Below are 21995 nucleotides of genomic sequence, written 5' to 3'. Positions count from 1 at the left end.
CCACAATGGTCCATTGTTGACTGTGGGGCAGGTGATAACGAGTGATACAGAGTGAAACTCAGCTGGACGACAGTGAAACTAGTACGATGACTAGGATTGGGGAGGGACAGAGAGAGAGGGGCTGCAAGGGTTACTTGAAGTTAGAGAAATCAATATTCATAGATATATTTATTTGGAAGTGGAAGGAGAGGGAAGGTGGAAGTGATGTTGTGTAGAGATCAACTCTAAACCTTTACATAAGTTTGACTAAAGCTCTGAATATCAAGGTAGAGCATGTTGGTGTGTGTGGCAACATGCTCAAACATTAGAGCATAGTTAGTTATACAGCACAGAAACAGGCCCTTCGGCCCAACTCATCCTTGCCGATCAAGGCTAATCCATTTGCCTGCATTTGATCCATATCCTTCTAAACCTTTCCTATTCATGAACCTGTTGAAATGTCTTTAAACGCTGTTTCTATTACCTGCCTCAAATACCTCCACCGGATGCTCGTTCCGTTAAAAAAAAAAACACCCCTTAGGTTCCATCAGGTCATAAGTGATAGGAGCAGAATTAGACCATTCGGACCATTAGTCCACTCTGCCGTTCAATCCTGGCTGATCTATCTCTCCCTCCTAACCACATTCTCTTGCCTTCTCCTCATAACCCTTGGCACCCTGTGACCATGTGGGTTTCCTCTGGGTACTTCAGTTTCCTCCCACACTCTTAAAGTCGTACAGGTTTGTAGGTTAATTGGCTTTTGTGAATTACCCCTAGTCTGTCATTGGAGGGGTGTTCCTACATTAATTCAGGGCTAGACACTGAGGTATATATTTTTTAAGTCTTAGCATTAAATAACCATTGAGCTGATCATAAATTTGTTGATGTTTTGACTTTAATGGCAAAAAACCTGCTAAAGCAGTACAATAAAACGGAACAAATTTTGTAGAAGGTGCAATGTGTGACGGACACGCCTGCGGTAAAAAAATTCAACGTGGTTGCAAAAAAAATGTAAAACTTCGACATTTGGCAACTGGAGTTCAGCTTCTCAACAAAGTCATGTTGCACAACAGAAGACCAGGAGAAAAATACAGATCACCAACACTTGAATCAAAATGGAACGCAGTAAATGAGACAGGACAATCTTTATGACATCAAGGTTGCAATACCTTTTTAGATTCTTCCTTAAAGACTATAAAAGAGCATTCCAAACAACAACTTAAACTATTGGTCCTTCAACTATTGATGCTTCCACAGAATCTGATGTTGTTTAAACAGTTTCATGAATGGACAGTGTCTGATATATTTGAGTACATTGTCAACAACAGTGGTGAAACAGTGCATCCAGTTGTATGGACGCGGGTGCCTTGAGATGCATTAAAAAGCTACAGTAATGGCTTTAGGGTCCAGAATTAATACTGATCTGCCAACTCAAAGCAGATGCAACTTACATTGGAGCAACAATAGTCGTAAGACGACTGTTGCAATAGGCCACTGAGTTCTGTATATCATCTGTTAATCACACCATGTTCCCGCATGCTGCTAGCTTAATGTGCAGGCTTTCTGGTCTCGGCCCCTAATAGATTATTGTGGGAGAGCTCATTGTCTCCATTTTCTTTTTTGTGAAAGTCATAGTTTAATACAGCAGGGAAACAGGCCCTTTGATCCAACTTGCCCATGCCGACCAACACGCCCTGTCTATACTAGTCCCACCTGGCTGCGTTTTGCCCATATCCCTCTAAACCTATCCCATCCATGTACCTGTCCAAATGTCTTTTAAGTTCATGTAGATGTGATCAGTTTAGTTGTATTCAATGCACATCATAGCTGTTATTATTGATTGTTATGAAACTAGTAGCTACTGTACTCTTAGAGTGCCCACTCTTATAAAAAGTAGTGTTAGCCAAATTCTACAATTATCAATCAAAGTTGCAACAGTAGCACAGCAGTAGAGTTGCTGCCTTACAGCGCCAGAGACCCGGGTTTGCTCCTGACTACGGCTGCTGTTTGTATGTAGTTTGTATGTTCTCCCTGTGACCACGTGGGTTTTCTCTGGGCGCTCTGGTTCCCTCCCACACTCCAAAGACATACGGATTTGTAAGTTAATTGGCTTCGGTAAAATTGCAAATTGTCTCTACTGTGTTAGTATACGGGGCGATCACTGGTCGGCGCAGACTTGGTGGGCCGAATGGCCTGTTTCCGCGCTGTATCTCTAAAGTCGAAAGGCAAGTCTATCGGTCCAAATTCCTGCACTGGTGCTGATACCATTTGGTTGAGCAGTGGTGTAAGTTGCAAGAGGACCATGTTGGACTGGAACCCGACAAGGTGTTCTGAATCCATGCCTCATGGAACATCCATCTGTGTGTCAGGAAAGATCGTGGTCACAAGGAGGAGAGAAATTTAGACAACAATAGTTGAGGATCGCTAGTCGGCGTGGACTCGGTGGGCCAAAGGGCTTGTTTCCGCACTGTATCTCTAAACTAAAGTAAACTAATTGATAAATGTTGGTCATTTTTGCAGTGACAGGAGATGCTTTAGGGCAAGGGTTCCCAACCTGAGGTACATTTATCTGCAGGGGGTAAATTTGTTGATTCTGGATTTGTACATATTTTTTCTCATTGACTGACTGTGTTTGGTTCTGGTATACTGTTGATGGATATACTATTCATCATTAGTCGATGGATATACTGTTCATCATTAGTTGCTCATAAATAAGTGAAATAACTTTGTTATGGTCTAATAAAGTTGCCTGGGGTAAATGGGACGAAAAAGGTTGGGAACCCCATGCTTTTGAGAAACTGGTATTCAACTTCAAGGAGATTTGAAGGTTCACTGAGGTCAGTGAAGGTCAACATTGTGACTGATCTCGGCATTGATAATTCCTGACCCTGTACCACAGTCTCTCCACCTGTGTTGCGTTGGGTGCTTGACACTGGGAAATGGTTACATTAGGTTGGAAAACTCCCTAATGTTCTTTTGACTCAAGGTGCTCTTTGATTTAAGTTTATAAAATTATTTTTTTATCAAGAAAATAATAACTACTTTACATTCAGTAAGCCGGAAAGGGCAAACAAAGGAGAAATGCACCTTTCCAATACTTTTTAGCTTCGTCTTATGCAGATTACTTACAAATTAATACCAGAATATGTTAATTTCTAATTGACTTCCAGTAAACCTCATTTATTTCCCCCCACCAACAGATACATTCATTGTGCATATTAAATGTGGACTAATTTGCTGCTAGACTTCCATAGCCTGCAACAGATAGATGGCGAGAAATTGAATTAATCTCACTGCATTTCTTCCCGCTATGTGCGTTTTCCGAGTTAATTATTGTGTTTCAAGGAGCAGAGCCACGATTATAGCATGTGGCTCAGTAATGATACAAAGCTTCAGGCTTGCTTGAATCACCTTGTGACTTTGTCCACGGGACGAAGCTACATATTGGGTTTAATTAATTTAGTCCCAGGCACAATGTGTCCAACAAGTCACTAACGTGAAGCTGCTTGATTCTCATCCAGTTTCTTAAGTTAGCGGAGAAAGCCAGAACACTTCTTGTTGGATTTGGGGCCGTGGTCTTTCCCTACGGTGCAGGGCGGTCGATTAAAGCTGGGTGTTCTCCCTGGTATCCCGGCCACCCTCGCTGTTTCCAGACACGCTGATCTTGAGACTGGGTTTACTGTTTGGGACGTAAGCCAAAGGATCCGGCCGGATCAGGTAGCTGAAGGCACAGAAGACGAATGAGAAATTACATTGGACAAAGGAATGTCAAATGCAAGCATAGTATTTATTTTGAGAGGACTAGAATATAGAAATAAGGAATGTAATGCTGAGGCTCTGGAAGGCACTGGTCAGACCGCATTTGGAGTATTGTGAGCAATTTTGGGCCCCATATCTGAGGAAGGATGTGCTGGCATTGGAGAGGGTCCAGAGGAGGTTTACGAGAATGATCCCAGGAATGATTGGGTCAACATATGATGATTTTTTTTACGGCACTGGGCTTGTACTCGCTGGAGTTTAGGAGGATAAGGGGGAACCTCATTGAAACTTGCCAAATAGTGAAAGGCCTGGATAGAGTGAATGTGGAGAGGATGTTTCTACTAGTGGGAGAGTCTAGGACTAGAGGTCATAGCCTCAGAATAAACCTTTAGAAAGGAGATGAGGATGGATTTTTTGAGTCAGAGGGAGGGGGGTTTGTGGGATTCTTTGCCACAGACGGCAGTGGAGGCCAAGTCAATGGATATTTTTAAAGTGGTGATAGATAGATTCTTGATTAGTAAGGGTGTCAAAGGTTGTGGGGAGAAAGCAGGAGAATGGGGTTGAGTGGGAAAAATAGATCAGCCATGATTGAATGGCAGAGTGGACTCGATGGGCCGAATGGCTTAATTCTGCCCCAATGACATATGATCTTATTTAAACTAGAGGAAGATCACAGCTCCAGTGCCTTATAATGCGTGGAAATTGCTTTGACATTTACTATTCCCGTGCATTATTAATAAAGGCTAAAATTAGAATATGCATTTTCTTATTCCAGACACTTAATTATATCAAACAATATAATTGAAACCTTTATTTGCTCTGCATTAAACTCCATCAGATTGTCGAGGTTTTAGTTTTGTGCAGGTTATGGCTGACATTCAAATCATTTTCTAATAGAAGTATTAACTTGCTGAAGACGCATTGTCTTTAGTTCAGGATAAGCTCATTATTCAATTCTGAAAATATTCTTAGAACCATTAATACATTTGCTCATTTCTCATGGTTCTGAAAATTCAATTCCGGGATATTATCACTTCAAAAGGCTATTTTCAAGAAGTTTATTCATGCCCTAGACTCACATAACACAGCACAATGGTGCAGCGGTAGGTTGCTGCCTTACAGCGCCAGAGACACGAGTTTAATAATAATAATAATAATATATTTTATTGTCATTGCACGTCAGTGCAACGAGATTTAGTATGCAGCTTCCAACCGATGTAAAAGAAAAGAAAAATAAATAAATAAGCTGTGTGACGTGACCATCCGAGGGAGACAGTCCAGGGGGGATGGGGGGCATTCAGCAGGGCCGGTTCAGAGCCGCTATAGCTCTGGGAATAAAGCTGTTTCTGAGTCTGGAGGTTCGGGCGTAGAAGGTCTTGTAACGTCTGCCGGAGGGAAGTAGTTCAAACAGTCCGTTACAAAGGTGTGAGGAGTCTTTATGGATGCTGACGGCCCTCCTGAGGCACCGTGTGTGGTAGATGCCCTCCAAGGCTGGTAACTGTGTCCCAATAATCTTCTGCGCACTGTGGACGAGGCGCTGAAGAGCTCTCCTCTCCGCCTCCGTGCAACTGAGATACCACACAGAGATGCCATACGTTAATATGCTCTCTGTGGTGCAGCGGTAGAACGTTGTCAGCAGCTGTTGGGGCAGACCAGTCTTTTTTAATGTCCTCAGGAAGAACAGTCGTTGCTGTGCCTTCCTGACCAGCGCAGCGGTGTTGGTGGACCATGTGAGGTCCTCAGAAATGTGAGTGCCCAGAAACTTAAAGCTGGACACTCTCTCCACACTTTCCCCGTAAATGGAGATTGGGGCGTATTCTCCATTATGGGACCTCCTGAAGTCAATAATCAGCTCCTTGGTCTTGGAGGTGTTTACCGTCCACCGCCATTCGATTCTGACTATGGATGCTGTCTGTATGGAGTTTGTACGATCTCCCTGTGTATCTTTAGACTTTAGAGATACAGTGCGGAAACAGACCAGTCTGAGCAACAGTGCCAACCAGTGATCACCCCATACACTAGCACTACCCTACATTATTTTACCGAAGCCAATTAGCCTACAAGGCTTTAGAATGTAAGGCAGCAACTGTACTACTGCGCCACTGGGCTGCCCTGTAAACATGCGGGATTCCCCTGGGTGCTTCGGATCCCTCCCACATCCCAAAGACGTATGGGGTTGTAAGTTAATTGGCTTCTGTAAATTGTCTGGAGTGCATAGGATAGAACTAGTGTACAGGTGGTCAATAGTTGGCGTAGACTCATTGGCCCCAAGGGCCTGGTTCTATGTTGTATCTCTAAAGTAAACTCAACTAAACAAAACATGGAAAAAGGAAATTTATTGTGATTTAATAATGTGTATGGTGGAACAAGCTGGCATAGGAAGTCATTCAGGTAGGTGTAATAGCAATTTGGACAGGTACACGGATTGGGAAAAGTTAAAATGGATATGGACAAATAGGTTTTATGCAGATGGGGCCACTTGGGCTGAAGGGCCTGGTTCTACGCTGTGTGCCTCGGTAATGCATTGAATTGTTGGTGAGGTTAAACTGAGTTTATTCCTCCAATAGACAGTAGGTGCAGGAGTAGGCCGTTTGGCCCTTCAAGCCAGCACCGCCATTCAATGTGATCATGGCTGATCATTCCCAATTAGTACCCCGTTCCTGCCTTCTCCCCATATCCCCTGACTCCGCTATCTTTAAGAGCCCAATGTAGCTCTGAGACAGAGATTTCCACAGATTCACAACTATCTGTGTGAAAAAAGTTTTTCTTCATCTCCGTTCTAAATGGCTTACCCCTTATTCTTAAACTGTGGCCCCAGGTTCTGGAGTCACCCAACATCCGGAACATGTTTCCTGCCTCTAGCGTGTCCAAACCCTTAATAATCTTATATGTTTCAATAAGATGCCCTCTCATCTTTCTAAATTCCAGAGTATACAAGCCCAGCCACTCACTCCGTTCTCTCAGCATATGACAGTCCCGCCATCTCGGGAATTAACCTTGTGAACCTACGCTGCACTCTCTCAATAGTAAGAATGTCCTTCCTCAAATTTGGAGACCAAAACTGCACACAATACTCCAGGTATGGTCTCACTAGTGCCCTATACAACTGCAGAAGGACCTCTTTGCTCCTATACTCAACTCCTCTTGTTATAAAGGCCAACGTGCCATTAGCCTTCTTCACTGCCTGCTGTTACCTGCATGCTTACTTTCATAGACTGATGAACAAGGACCCCCAGATCCCATTGTACTTCCCCTTTTCCCAACTTGACACCATTTATATAATAATCTTCCTTCCTGTTTTTGCTACCAAAGTGGATAACCTCACATTTATCCACATTAAACTGCATCTGCCCACTCACCCAACCTGCCCAAGTCACCCTGCATTCTCATAGCATCCTCCTCACAGTTCACACTGCCACCCAGCTTTGTGTCATCTGCAAATTTGCTAATGTTACTTGTAATCCCTTCATCTAAATCATTGATGTATATTGTAAATAGCTGCAGTCCTAGCATCGAGCCTTGCGGTACCCCACTAGTCACTGCCTACCATTCTGAAACTGACCCGTTAATCCCTACTCTGTTTCCTGTCTGCCAACCAATCTCCTATCCATGTCAGCACTCTACCTCCAATACCATGTGCCCTAATTTTGCCAACTAATCTCCTATGTGGGACCTTATCAAATGCTTTCTGTAAGTCCAGGTACACTAAATCCACCGGCTCTTCCTTGTCCATTTTCCTAGTTACATACTCAAAAAATTCCAGAAGATTAGTCAAGCATGATTTCCCCTTCGTAAATCCATGCTGACTTGAACCGATCCTGTTACTGCTATCCAAATGTGCCGCTATTTCATCTTTTATGATTGACTCCAGCATCTTCCCCACCACCGATGTCAGGCTAACTGGTCTATAATTCCTTGTTTTCTCTCTCCCACCTTTCTTAAAAAAGGGGATTACATTAGTTACCCTCCAATCCACAGGAACTGATCCTGAATCTATAGAACATTAGGAAAATGATCACCAATGTGTCCACGATTTCTAGAGCTACTTGCTTAAGTACCCTGGGATGCAGACCATCAGGCCCTGTGATTTATCAGCCTTCAGTCCCATCAGTCTATCAAACACCATTTCCTGCCTAATGTGGATCTCCTTCAGTTCCTCAATCACCCAGATCCTCTGGCCACTAGTACATCAGGAAGATTGTTCGTGTCCTCCTTAGTGAAGACGGATCCAGAACACCTGATCCAGTTACTTTACAAGGTTTATGTAGGAGTTCTACAGTTGTGGGAATGGGTTTTGTAATGCAGCCTTTTGATGCCCTGTAGCATGTGTCCTCTCAACACCCAAACTTGCATCTGTCTGAGCAGGTAAAATTGGAACTTGATCTGACAGAGGTACAAAATGTTATTAAAGTTTATCAAGAGAAAATCTTGCATGTTGACAGAATCGAGGATAAGGAGAATTGGTTTCAAAGTCAGAGTCATAGAGTCTACAGCACAGAAACAGCCCTTTGGCCAAACATGCCCATGCCAACTGTGATGCCCAATGCCCATCTATGCGAGTCCTACCTGTCTGTGTTTGGCCCATATCCCTCCAAACCTCTCCTATCCATGTACCTATCCAATTGTCTTCTAAATGTTGTTATAGTACCTGCCTCAACTACCTCCTCCGCCTGCTCGTTCCATATACCCACCACCCTCCGCATGAAAAGGTTGCCCCTCTAAACCTTAAACCTATGACATTTGGCTCTTGATTCCCCAACTGGGTAAAAGACTATGCATTACCCTATCTAGTCATCTCACGATCGTATACACCTCTATAAGATCATCCCTCATCCTCCTGCGCTCCAAGGAATAAAATCCTAGGCTGCCCAACCTTTCCCAATAGCTCAGGCCCTCAAGTCCTGTCAAAATCTTGGTTAATCTTCACTGCACTCAGACCTGGAACATAATGTGGAAAAAATAATGAGGTACATTTTCCGGGCAGTGGGTAGGTGCTATAGACCTGCACAGGAAGGTAGACGCTCCCGCCCCCACTAGTCTCGGGCAGATGGGGCTCGTCAGCCTGGGAAGGCAGTCCATCTAGGTGAGGGAAAACTCTGATACAAATCCTCCACTGCCTTGTGGCCATATCCAGTCATGGAAAAGGCTCCAGGAGTAAACTTCAAGAAAATCCGGAGTCGGAGCCCCTAAGGCAGTTCGTCGTTGTCTACAACCTCGCTCTGGCAGCTCCTGCGACGGCGCTGGTGCCAAACTGTAACGGCCCTGCTGTTCCTTTGGATCGATCAGCGACGTGGAGAGGGGGGACGTGCTGCATGGGCAACAGCCTGTCCTCCATATGACATCGCCCAGGCTTGCATCCGACCAGGATGCATCACCCATGGTCAGTCATGACCGAGAGGGGCCTACTAACTACTACATTTTCAATACAATTGGATGTAGAAATCTGGGAATCTCATCTACAGAAGGTATAGGATGTTGTATCATTGGAAATGCAAAGACTTACGCCTGATAGTTTTTAATTGGATGAATGTATCCAGGGATAGCAAGAAAGGCAGGTTAATGGAATTAAAGTGTAAATTAGCAATGATTTAATTCAATTGTCGTGCAGGTTCTGTGGGGTGTAGAGTCCACCTGTGCTCCTAACCTTAGTAATGGAGCTGTCAATAAGAATCAGCCCTTGCTTGAAAGCAGCAATAAGGTCTCAATTATAGAGCAGCACTGGGTGGCTGACTAACAAGCTGAAGGCAGCAAACTCTGTCACGGATCTTTCTACTGAAATGTTGCTGATGGCTGTGATTTTGCAATCACTGCCTACCTTGATCGTAGAATAACGGGCAGCAGTAGAGACTTGGGTTCGATCCTGACTACAGGTGCTGTCTTTATGGAATTTGCACGTTCTCCCTGTGGCTGCGTAGGTTTTCTCCAGGTGCACTGGTTTCCTCCCACACTCTTAAGACGGCTGGTTTGTAGTTTGGTTATTTTTTCCACATTATGTTCCAGGTCTGAGTGCAGTGAAGATTAACCAAGAAATTGGCTTCTGCAAATTGTCCCTAGTGTGTAGGATAGTGCTAGTGTACGGGGTGAACGTTGGTCGGAGCGGACTTGATGGGCTGAAGGGCCTGTTTCCACGCTGTATCTCTAAACTAAACTAAAAGTTGCTATCCTGGCTAGAAGCTATTTGTCATCTGCATTGCCAAAAAAAAAAGGTAGTCAGTGGAATACTCACACAACATCATTCAGTTCCAGCCTTGTGTCTGGGGAAGGGTTGATGAGAATATATGACAGTGTGTTCTGGTGATCATTCATTTCATCTGAAAAATGGAAGAACGTTATCAGTTGTACAAGCTGCAAGCTTACCTCATATTCCCCATCCCATTCCCACAGCAACCTTTCTGGCCAGGACCTCCTCCATTGCCAGAGTGAGGCCACATGTAAACTGGAGGAACAGCACCTTATATTCTGCTTGGGTAGCTTACAACCCAATGGTATGTGCACATTGAATTCTCCAATTATAGGCACTAACCATAATGCTCCCCCCCCCCCCCCCCCCCCCCGCACCCCTTGCTCTTTCTTTTTCTCCTTCATCTTTCCCCTGTGCACCACCTGGATGAGCACACATTCCTCCCCTTATCTTGTACCTTTTGTATTTCCATCTCTGACCTACGTCCACTCAGCTGAAGGAGAGTCTCGACCCAAAACATCACCTATTCCTTTTTTCCCCAGAGATGCTGCCTGACACACTGAGTTACTCCAGCATTTTGTGTCTATCCTTTGTCCATCCATCCGCCTCTCAAAACCCCATCCCCTTGGGCGGCACTGTGGCAGGGTTGCTGCCTTACAGCGCCAGACCCATGTTCCATCCTGACTACTGGTACTGTCTGTACAGAGTTTGTACGGTTTCCCTGTGCCCACATGGGTTTTCTCCAGGTGCTCCAGTTTCCGCCCACACTCCAAAGATGTTCAGTTTGTAGATTAAATGGCTTCTGTAAATTGTCCCTCGTGTGTAAAATAGAACAAGTGTATGGGGTCATCGTTGGTCGGTGGGGACTTGGTGGGCTGAAGGCGATGTTTCCACCCTAAAACTAAATTAAAGCCTATTATCCATCTATTACTTGCCAGGCTTTGTTCTGCCCCTCCTCTCTTCCCGCTTTCTCCCCCCCCCCCCCCCCCACCACTACAATCAGTCTGAAGAAGGGTCCCGATTTGATAGGTCACCTATCCATGTTCTCCAGAGATGCTGCCTGAGTTATTCTTGTCTTTACCATAACATACTCTCCACTCTCACCACACACTGGTGGGCCGGAGGGCTTGTTTCCACATTGTGTGACTATGACTTTCCAAACCAGTATCAGTGATAACATCAAAGTTCAAGGGATTCTCAAGGAACTGCAGAAACTAACATCTTGAGCAACACACCATGTGTTGGAGGAACTTAATAGTCAGGCAGTATCTGTGGAGGGAACGGACAGATGGCATTTCGGGTCTGAAGAAGGGTCCAGCCAGAAACGTCGCCTGTCCAGTCTCTCTCCATAGATACTGCCTGACCCATTGAGTTCCTCCAGCACTTTGCGTTTGTTCTATTCAAAGTTCAAGCGATTGCTATGGTCCACTGGTCAGGTTTTAACATTGATAAGATTTGCACCATTTACCATATTTAACAATGAAATTTAAAAAAGTTATTAGATTATTCCCGCATGTTAACATTTAGGAATAACCCAGAGAGTAATGTACAGGTCAGACAGCCTCTGTGGAGAGAGAAATAAAGTTAAAGATAGACACAAACTCAGCGCGTCAGGCAGCATCTCTGGAGAACATGGATAGGTGATGTTTCGGGGCCGGACTCTTCTTCAGATAAATGTTTTAAATCTTAACCCTTGTTTCCCCTGGGTATTTTCTGAATGTAAACATGAGTACAATGTGGACCAAGAAGACAGTAATCCCAAATCTATAAAACAACCTATTCAAAGCCTCAAAGACAAATAACATTGAGACAGCCAATGCAAAATAAGATGGGAAGTAAAGCGTAGCTGAGAAAGTGGTTCATTGGAATTACTGGAGCTTGGAGCAAATACATTTCACATGAGGGCACTTTATAACAAAGACTTCAGTGAGCAGAGATCAAGAGATTGAGTGAATTCAGGATTAGTGTAAGGTCACCACCATTAGAAACAGCTCCCCATGGTATCACCCCTGATACATTATGAATCTCAGACACTGCAGGTCAGTTGTATGTAACCACCTTCAAGGGGGGATGTTTACGTTTAGGTTTATTAATGTCACCTATATCAAGGAACAATGCAAAGCTTGGTTTTGCATGCTTTCCAATCATCAAATATACCATACACAGATACAATCAAGTCAAACTCAAGTACAATAGGTAGGGCAAAGGGGAAGATACAGAGTGCAGAATAGCACACTAGTTCCAGAGACAAAGTCCAATGTCCACAATGGGGTAGAGGTGTTGAGTTTATAGCTGTGTCTGGTTGTCTAGAAGCAGCAAGCACAAAGACCCTCACTGACCTAGAAAAATAAACCAGGTTGGTAGAGAATAAAGGTGTAGCAGTGGTAATGTGTTCAAATGATATTTAGGTTTATTATTGTCACTTACTATTGAGTTGTTGCCTTACAACGCCAGTGATCCGGGTTTGATCCTGACTACGGGTGCTGTCTGTACGGAGTTCGTACGTTCCCCCCGTGAGAGCGTGGGTTTTTCCCGGGTGCTCCACTTTCCTCCCATACTCCAATGACATGCAAGGTTTGTGGGTTCATTGCCTTCTGTAAATTGTCCCTAACGTGTAGGATGGAACCAATTTGGTGGATGATCGCTGGTCAGCGCGGACATGATGGGCCGAAGGGCCTGTTTCCATATGGTATCTCTAAAAGCTAAAAGGCTAAAGATTTAAATAGTACAAAAACAGGTTGTCTATTTGTGATCTGTCTGCATCAGTCCAGTTCCATGAGGTTTGGGTGTTAACATTTAACATAGAACAATTGGCTTGGTAATAATGTAAAAATTGTCCGTAGTGTGTGTAGGATAATGCTCGTGTATGGGGATCGCTGGTTGGCATGGATTTGGTGGGCCGATGGGCCTGTTTCTGCGCTGTATGTCTAAACTAAACAAAACTAAACTTGGACCGAGGCTGGACCGAAGGGGCTGTCTCTGTGCTGCGTGTCTCTCTCTTGCCGTATTTCCATGATAATTTGCATCTTGCAGGGATGCCGGGAGAGCTGGTGTGAGTGTATTTCCTGGCAGAGTCGCCTGTTCACTGGGGAGTGACGCAGCATGGAACTTCTGGTGCAGATTAGGACGCACTAATTGTCAGACAATTCCCATTCTCAGCTCTAGTGTGCTCCAGTCAGGAAAAGTACAATAATTTCACGGCTACAGGAATCAGAGGTTAATTAATCAAGTTAAACTGTAGAAACACATCTCCTAACTTCCAGTCTGCTGTAATGCAAATTGTATTTCACAGTAAACACTTAAAACCCTGTGTATTTTCTGCTGTCTTATGTATAGCCCTAATGAATAGGTTTAGGGTGAGGGGAGAAAGATTTAATAGGAAGCTGAGGGGCACCTTTTTCCACACAAAGGGAGGTGGGTATATGGAAGGGGTAGTTGAAGCGGGTACTATCACAACGTTTAAGAAACATTTGAACAGGTACAAGGATAGGACAGATTGAGAGGGATATGGGCAAGTTGGGCTGAAGGCCCTGTTCTATGACACTATTTTCTTAATTTAGCTGCATTTGGAATATTACAATCAGTTACGGTTAACCCCATTACAGGAAGGATGTGGCTTTGGAGAAGGTTTACCAAAATGCTGCCTGGATTAGAGGATATTAGCTATAAGGAGTAGTTGGAAAAACTTGGCTTGTTTTCTCTGGAGTGCCGGAGTTTGAGGGGAGACCCGATAGAAGTATATAAAATTATGAGAGGCACAGATAGGGTAGACAGTCAGAACCATTTTTTTCCCAGGGTGGAAATGTCAAAGGCTAAAAGACATAACTTTCAAGGGAGAAGAGCAAAGTTTAAAGGCGCAAGTTTTTTTTTTAAACACGGAGTGTTTAAAGAACGGTTGGGGGGAGGGACTCAAATAGGGAAAGCTAGCAGTCAGTGTGTGAGGCAGGAGGCAGAGAAGGTAGCACTCGGACCCAAAATGTAGGGGAGAAAGAAGAAAAAGATAATAGAGAATAAGAGGTGGTGGGTTTCTTAAATGTGTATATTTTAATGCTAGGAGCATCGTAAGAAAGGTGGATGAGCTTAGGGTCTGGATTGACACCTGGGAGTATGATGTTGTGGCGATCAGTGAAACATGGTTGCAGGAGGGCTGTGATTGGAAACTAAATATTCCAGGATTTCGTTGCTTCAGGTGTGATAGAATTGGAGGGGCAAAAGGTGGAGGTGTTGCATTGCTTGTCAGGGAAGATATTACAGCAGTGCTTTGGCAGGATAGATTAGAGGGCTCGTCTAGGGAGGCTATTTGGGTGGAACTAAGAAATGGGAAAGGGGTAGCAACACTTATAGGGGTGTATTATAGACCACCAAATGGGGAGCGAAATTTGGAAGAGCAAATATGTAAGAAGATCGCAGATATTAGTAGTAAGCACAAGGTAGTGATTGTGGGAGATTTCAATTTTCCACACATAGACTGGGAAACACATTCTGTAAATGGGCTGGATGGATTGGAGTTTGTAAAATGTGTACAGGATAGTTTTTTGCAGCAATACATAGAGGTACCTACTAGAGAAGGGGCGGTGCTGGACCTCCTGTTAGGAAATGAGACAGGTCAGGTGGCAGAGGTATGTGTTGGGGAACAGTTCGGGTCCAGTGATCACAATACCATTAGTTTCAATATAATTATGGAGAGGGTCAGAACTGGACCTAGGGTTGAGATTTTTGATTGGAGAAAGGCTAACTTTGATGAGATGCGAAAGGATTTAAAAGGAGTGAATTGGGACATTTTGTTTTATGGGAAAGATGTGGAAGAGAAATGGAGGACATTTAAAGGTGAAATTTTAAGAGTACAGAATCTTTATGTCCCTGTTCAGTTGAACAGGTACTGCATAAATACGTGGTACTCCACCTGCAACTGCTCGGACAGGAAGGCTCTGCAGAGGGTAGTGAGGGGAGCAGAGAGGATCATTGGCGTCTCCCTACCCTCGGTACAAGAACTGTTCCAGAGCCGCTGTCTGAAAAAAGCTCAGAGAATTGCTAAGGACAAACTGCACCCCCTCCACATACACCTGGATCTCCTGCCATCAGGCAAGAGATATCGAAGCATCAAAGCCCGGACCACAAGACTGCTAAACAGCTTCCTACCACAGGCTGTGAGGCTGCTAAACAGTCACTCTGTACTCACAGTCACTTGATTCTGCGGCTGGCACGGACACTTTAATAACTGGCACTGGCCACTTTAATAACTGGCACTGGCCACTCAAATCAGCTGCCCCGGACATTTTATGATTGGTTTATTGTATTTTAACGTTGTGTTTTACCTGCTTTTAACTATTTATACTGTTCCATCAGGGACTGGATTGTTTTTAGTATTATGTGTGAAATGTTTTAAATTTCATGTGCGATGCTCCGCTATTCCCTGGGAAACGTCTTTTCATTTTGCACTGTACAACTGTTGCTTGCAAGATGACAATAAAGGTTGATTGATTGATTGATTGATTGAAAGGAAATAGTAAAAATTGGAAAGAGCCATGGTTTTCAAGGGAAATTAGACGCTTGGTTCGGAAAAAGAGAGAGATCTACAATAATTATAGGCAGCATGGAGTAAATGAGGTGCTTGAGGAGTATAAAGAATGTAAAAAGAATCTTAAGAAAAAAATTAGAAAAGCTAAAAGAAGATATGAGGTTGCTAAGGTGAAAGTAAATCCAAAGGGTTTCTACAGCTATATTAATAGCAAAAGGATAACTAGGGATAAAATTGGTCCATTAGAGAGTCAGAGTGGACAGCTATCTACAGAGCCAAAAGAGATGGGGGAGATATTGAACAATGTATTTTCTTCGGTATTCACCAAGGAGAAGGATATTGAATTATGTGAGGTAAGGGAAACAAGTAGAGTAGCTATGGAAACTATGAGATTCAAAGAAGAGGAAGTACTGACACTTTTGAAAAATATAAAAGTGGATAAGTCTCCAGGTCCGGACAGGATATTCCCTAGGACTTTGAGGGAAGTTAGTGTAGAAATTACAGGGGCTATGACAGAAATATTTCAAATGTCATTAGAAACGGGAATAGTGCCGGAGGATTGGCGTACTGCGCATGTTGTTCCATTGTTTAAAATTTAATGCTGATAAGTGTGAGGTGCTACATCTTGGCAGGACAAATCAAAATAGGACGTATATGGTAAATGGTAGTGAATTGAGGAATGCAGTTGAACAAAGGGATCTAGGAATCCTAGATCTAGGTTCCCTGAAGGTGGAATCGCATGTAGATAGGGTGGTAAAGAAATCTTTTGGTGTGCTGGCCTTTATAAATCAGAGCATTGAGTATAGAAGTTGGGATGTAATTTTAAAATTGTACAAGGCATTGGTGAGGCCAATTCTGGAGTATGGTGTACAATTTTGGTCGCCTAATTATAGGAAGGATGTCAACAAAATAGAGAGAGTACAGAGGAGATTTACTAGAATGTTGCCTGGGTTTCAGCAACTAAGTTACAGAGAAAGGTTGAAAAAGTTAGGTCTTTATTCTTTGGAGCGCAGAAGGTTAAGGGGGCACTTGATAGAGGTCTTTAAATGATGAGAGGGATAGGCAGAGTTGACATGGATAAGCCTTTCCCACTGAGAGTAGGGAAGATTCAAACAAGAGGACATGACTTGAGAATTAAGGGACAGAAGTTTAGGGGTAACATGAGGGGGAACTTCTTTACTCAGAGAGTGGTAGCTGTGTGGAAGGAGCTTCCAGTGGAGATGGTGGAGGCAGGTTCGATTTTATCATTTAAAAATAAATTGGATAGTTATATGGACGGGAAAGGAATGGAGGGTTATGGTCTGAGTGCAGGTAGATGGGTCCAGGGGAGAATAAGTGTTCGGCACGGACTAGAAGGGCCGAGATGGCCTGTTTCCGTGCTGTAATTGTAATATGGTTGTTATCGAGTGCTTGGAACGTGCTGCCAGGTGGGGTGGCTGATATGATAATGGCATCAATGAGGCTTTAAGATGGATATGGAGTGAATGAAGGGATATGGATCATGTACAGGCCGAGGAGATTAGTTTAACTTGGCATCATGTTCGGCACGGACATTGTGGGCCGAAGGGTCTGTTCCTGTGTTGTACTGTTCTATGTGATAGCAAGAGTGAATCTGGAGAATAATGAATTATGTGTTGTACATCTAGACATTAGGTCTTTATTTAGTTCCCAGAGCAACATCAATTATAAAAGAGGCTTGGGAATGAAAGTTTATACAGTAGGTAAAGTGAAAGGGCTATGAAAAGTGGAAGAAGTTGCCATTACTGCCTTAAGTTATACACTAAAGTAGTCTGTAGCATTGCAAATTATTAACACCAGAATGTGCCACAATCTTTCCATGAGATCCAAAGTCTCAGCTCAGTAAGGTCATGCATTCCTGGTAAGCTCATTGATCATTTCCTGGAATATTTATCCTTCATTGGGTGCATGATGTAATTTATATGCTCATCCATCTTAAATTCAATGGTGCTTTTGTTGTCTCATGGGGTGGGAGATTGCAACCCTCACGTGGTCTGCCCTGTTTCGACGAATGCAAGCAACCTGGCATGCACAATCAAATAAGATCAAGTTGTCCTACAACTTTAGGCTGTGTACGCCATACGCAAGAAGAAGAAGAAGTTGTCTCAAGTGCAAAGTGCAAACACATAGTGAATTGTTTTTCTTCCAACCAGTCCAGTAGAGTATTGCCATACCTAAGCACAACCCCGATTAGAAAATTGTACAGAAATAGTCCACTGTAAGAGGCCATTTTGAAAGTCCAGTCCGCACTCCAGGTATGAGCGTTGCCCGGTCCAAGCGAGCCCCAGGAAGGCCTCAAGCCATCGCCTCCCTCGAACGGTGGATCGATCTGCGAATCCACCCTGCTCTCCTTGCCCCCCAGGGATGCCTCCCACAGCCAACCTTGAGGGACAGGTAGGCCAGACCCCCGTTCCTTCTCTTCTCTTACCGGCCTCCCTCCTTGCCCATTGCGTCCGTCCGTCTACTTATTGTAATTGAAATGGGGTTGATTGTATCGTATTATCTGATCTGATTGGATAGACCAGTGGGCACATCCTCGGAATAAAAAGGTGTACTTTTAGACTGGAGATGAGGAGGAATTTCTTTAGCCAGATGGCCATGGAGCCAAGACATTGGGTATTTTTAAAGCAGTGATTGATAAGTTGTGGGAGGTGGCAGGAGAATGGGGTTGAGACGGAAAAATAGATCAGCCATGATTGATGGCGGAGTAGACTCGATGGCCTAACACTGCTCGCAAATCTTTTGGTCTTATGCAAAACAAAGCTTGTTATTGTACCTAGTTAGTGACAATAATAAACCTAAACATAAAGGCTCGCTCTGCCACTTGGTATGATCATGGATTAATATTGTGAATTACCGAGATTCCATCATTGTACCTTTCAATTATGCCGTTATCTCTCTAAACGTTCAGGCCAAAGAAAATGTCCTTACATTTACCAAATGCTCACAGTAACCTCTTCCGTGCAGCAGATAAACAATGTGACCTTTACAGGTAGGAAATATATTGCCTTTTACTACATAACTGCAGTAGAAAATTGAACTAAAAATTGTTTTATTGCATATGTAAATCAAATACATCTGGGAAATGTGATACCATTATTACAGGCCATAAATTTACTGTAAAGGACTTAAAGTAAAACTCAAGCAGATGTAATTGGTTCCCCTGTGCATTAAACGGTATGCATGGGACAAGTGGATATCTTCCTAATTTTGTTTTAGTTTAAGAGAAGATACAGAGCAGAATCTGGCCCTTCAGCCCACCGAGTCCGCACTGACCAGCGATCTCCGCACATTAACACTATCCGACACTAGGGACAATTTTTACATTTACACCAAGCCAATGAACCTACAAACCTGTACGTCTTTGGAGTGTGGGAGGAAACTGAAATTCTAGGAGAAACCCCCCGCGGATCACGGGGAGAACGTACAAACTCCGTACAGACAAGCACCATTAGCCAGGATCGAACCCGGGTCTCTGGCGCTGTAAGGCAGCAGCTCTACTGCTGTCCGTCCAAATATTCTATCAGATAACCATTGAATGCTGTATGTTGCCTTAAAAATAGGCAGGGCTTGTTTTTAATAAAAGATCAATAAATTATTCCAGAAGACAAATATTGTGAATTATAGAGCAAAAAATATTACAAGAATGTCAATAGTCCCAGAGTCATGAAGTTGTACAACATGGAACACTTTGGCCATGCTGATTAAAATTGAAATACAGGGTTGGTTCCATTTGCCTGCATTTAGCCCATAGCCCTCTAACACATTCCTATCCATATATCTTACCAAGTGTCTTTTAAAACTTATCCTATTTAAGAGGTTCCTCTGTCACTTTGTCCCATACAGGAACCATCCTCTGAGTGGGGAAGTTGCCCCAAGGATTCCTCTTAAATCTCTCTCCTTAAGCCTCTGCCCTTTGGTTTTCAAATCCTCTACCTTGGGGAAAAAGACTGAGAGTTCACTTTATCTATGCCACACACGATCCTGTACACCTCCATAAGGTCACCCCTCAGCCCCTATGCTCCAAAGAAAAAAAGTTGTAGCCTATTAGGGATGGCAAAGTTGCTGCCTTACAGTACCAGAGATGAGGGTTCAATCCTGTTTACGGGTGCTGTCTGTGCGGAGTTGTGCATTCTCCTTGCAACCTTGTGGCTTTTCTCCAGGTGCTCCGGTTTCCTCCCACACTCCAAAGACGTGCAGGTTTGTAGGTTAATTTGCTTTGGTAAAATTGTAAATTGCCTCTAGTGTGTAGGTTAGTGCTAGTGTTGGGGGTTAGCGCTGGTCGCTGTGTCTCTAAAGTAAAGTCTATGCAACCTCTCCCGATGCCCAAGGTCGGGTAATAATCTGGTGAATCTTTCCAATTTAATGACATCCTTCCTGTAGCTGGGTGACCAGTACTCCAAGTGTGGTCTCACCGACGACTTGTACAGCTGCATCATGATGCCCCAACTCACCTGTTGGTAAGGAAGGCAAGCAGACTGATTGATAGCAAATGTATATGTTTGTTGGTTAATTGGCTTGGTGTAAATGTCCAAAGGAAGTCTGATGAGTGAGAAAAATCTGACAATGTTATTAGGAGGAAAGGACACAAAGTGCTGGAGTAACTCAGCGGGTTTGACAGCATCTCTGGAGAACAAGGAAAGGTGACGTTTTGAGACTGCTGGGATGCTGCCTGACCCGCTGAGTTACTCCAGCACTCTGTGTCCTTTTGTGTATTAACCAGCATCTGGAGTTCTTTTGTTTTTAAGTTTTAAAATGAGACAATTTTCAATTGCTTTGCAATCACTTACTATTCTGATGCATACCACCACAATGCAAATTTGTTCTACACAGGTTCCAAACAGTAAATACAAAATGTGCTCTTTGTCAAAGTGATCAATGCTGGAAATGATGTGTGCAGCTGAAATCCTTAATTGGACAAAGCAACATTCATCTCCGGGTGTTAAATGATCCAAAATGTGTCCTGCTGATGATGACTAGGGGATTGTGAGCAGATTGTTTGCCTTATGATTCAGCTGGCTGAATTTTAGACAGCATCACAAAAGAATCAAACTAAATCTCCTCAAAGTTGTTTCTGATAATTAGTTTTGTTTAGAGATACGGAGTGGAAACAGGCTTCTCGGCCCACCTAGTCGAGTCCACACCGACACCTGTATACCAGCACTATCCTACACATGAGGGACAAATTACCAAAGCCAATAAACCTGCATGTCTTTGGAGGTACACAAAAGTGCTGGAGAAACTCAGCGGGTGCAGCAGCATCTATGGAGCGAAGGAGATAGGCAATGTTTCGGGCCAAAACCCTTCTTCTTCTTCGGAGCGTGGGAGGAAACCGAAACACCCAGGGAAAAACCACACGGTCACAGGGAGACGTGCAAATTCCGTACAGACAGCACCTGTAGTCAGGATCGAACCTGGGTCTCTGGTGCTGTAAGAAAGCAGCTCTACCACTGCGTCACCGTCCTACCACTGTTTATTGATTATTTATCCCCACAATGTTAACCAGCATTGCATGGAACTTACACCTTAGGAAAATGTCTGCAACTAAATAATAATTTTACTGGCCACATTTACTGAGTCTATAACAGAGAATCAGTAGGTGGTCTGGTCTGGATATGTATTTTACAGAAGAGCATTTTAGGTTTATTACTGTTGCAGCAATTCCTTCTGGTGCTCCAGTTTCTTCCCACATCCCCAAAACATTGGCCCTCTTGAAATTGTCCCTAGGGTGTAGGGAATGGATGAGAAAGCAAAAAAACATAGAACTAGTGTGAACGGGTGATCGATGGTCGGCATGGACTAGGTGGGCCAGAGGGCACGTTTCCATGCTGTATCTCTAAACTATTTTACTTGAATTTAAATTCCCAATACATAGGGAAGGTACAACTGACTGGGTCTACATTCATAATTCCTAATCACATAGTATAATATAGTTCACACGCTGCCAGTTCATTAACCCCTTAACGAGGAGCTTTTATTCAATTAATCACAGTTACAAAGTACTGGAAAGATCAAAACTGTCCAGCATTTGCAAACGTCAATCATCAGATTACTACATTATTATTCTTATCCACAACGCACTGGACCACCCCCCCCCCCCCCCCCCCCCCCCATGGCCATCAGTGTTCATGGAAGGCCTCGAGAGTCCCCGTGGACACAGCAAGCTCCTTCCCCAGGGACACACAGGCATGGTATCCTCTTCCTCTTACGAGTTAAAAGTCATCATTTCATTTTCCAGAAATGTGATACGCATGTTTATTAACTGTGCTTACCGACACCTTTTTGTCTAGTTAAAGGTACTGCATAGTCGTAGTAAATATCTAACAACACACTTGCCCATTGCTGGCAGAATGACAGCACGTTATCAGTTTAAAAAGCAATTTGAAGTAATTGTGATTCAACACACGGATTATCAAGGTTTAGATGAACTAGACAAATGAAAGTGAAATCATGTTCACACCATTCCCCCATTGATTAATTGGCAGTCTTTAGAAAATAACACAGCTCCGGGTAAAAAAAATAAATGTTATGACAAAGTCA

The 21995-nt window shown here is 43.6% G+C and overlaps 1 protein-coding gene across 1 annotated transcript in view; it reads right to left on the bottom strand.

Annotated features, from left to right (window-relative positions):
* Nucleotides 1–2713: 2713 nt before the first annotated feature.
* Nucleotides 2714–21995, bottom strand: part of kcnt2 (potassium sodium-activated channel subfamily T member 2) — a 302520-nt gene continuing 283238 nt past the window's right edge. Inside the window, 2 exon segments of the mRNA XM_033029131.1 lie at nt 2714–3700; nt 9965–10049. Coding sequence (XP_032885022.1) covers nt 3583–3700; nt 9965–10049 — 203 coding nt within the window. The 3' untranslated portion in view covers nt 2714–3582.

This window comes from Amblyraja radiata, chromosome 10 (genome assembly GCF_010909765.2).
Source record: "Amblyraja radiata isolate CabotCenter1 chromosome 10, sAmbRad1.1.pri, whole genome shotgun sequence".
NCBI classification, from domain to species: domain Eukaryota; kingdom Metazoa; phylum Chordata; class Chondrichthyes; order Rajiformes; family Rajidae; genus Amblyraja; species Amblyraja radiata.
This window is presented reverse-complemented; position numbering and strand designations above follow the sequence as displayed.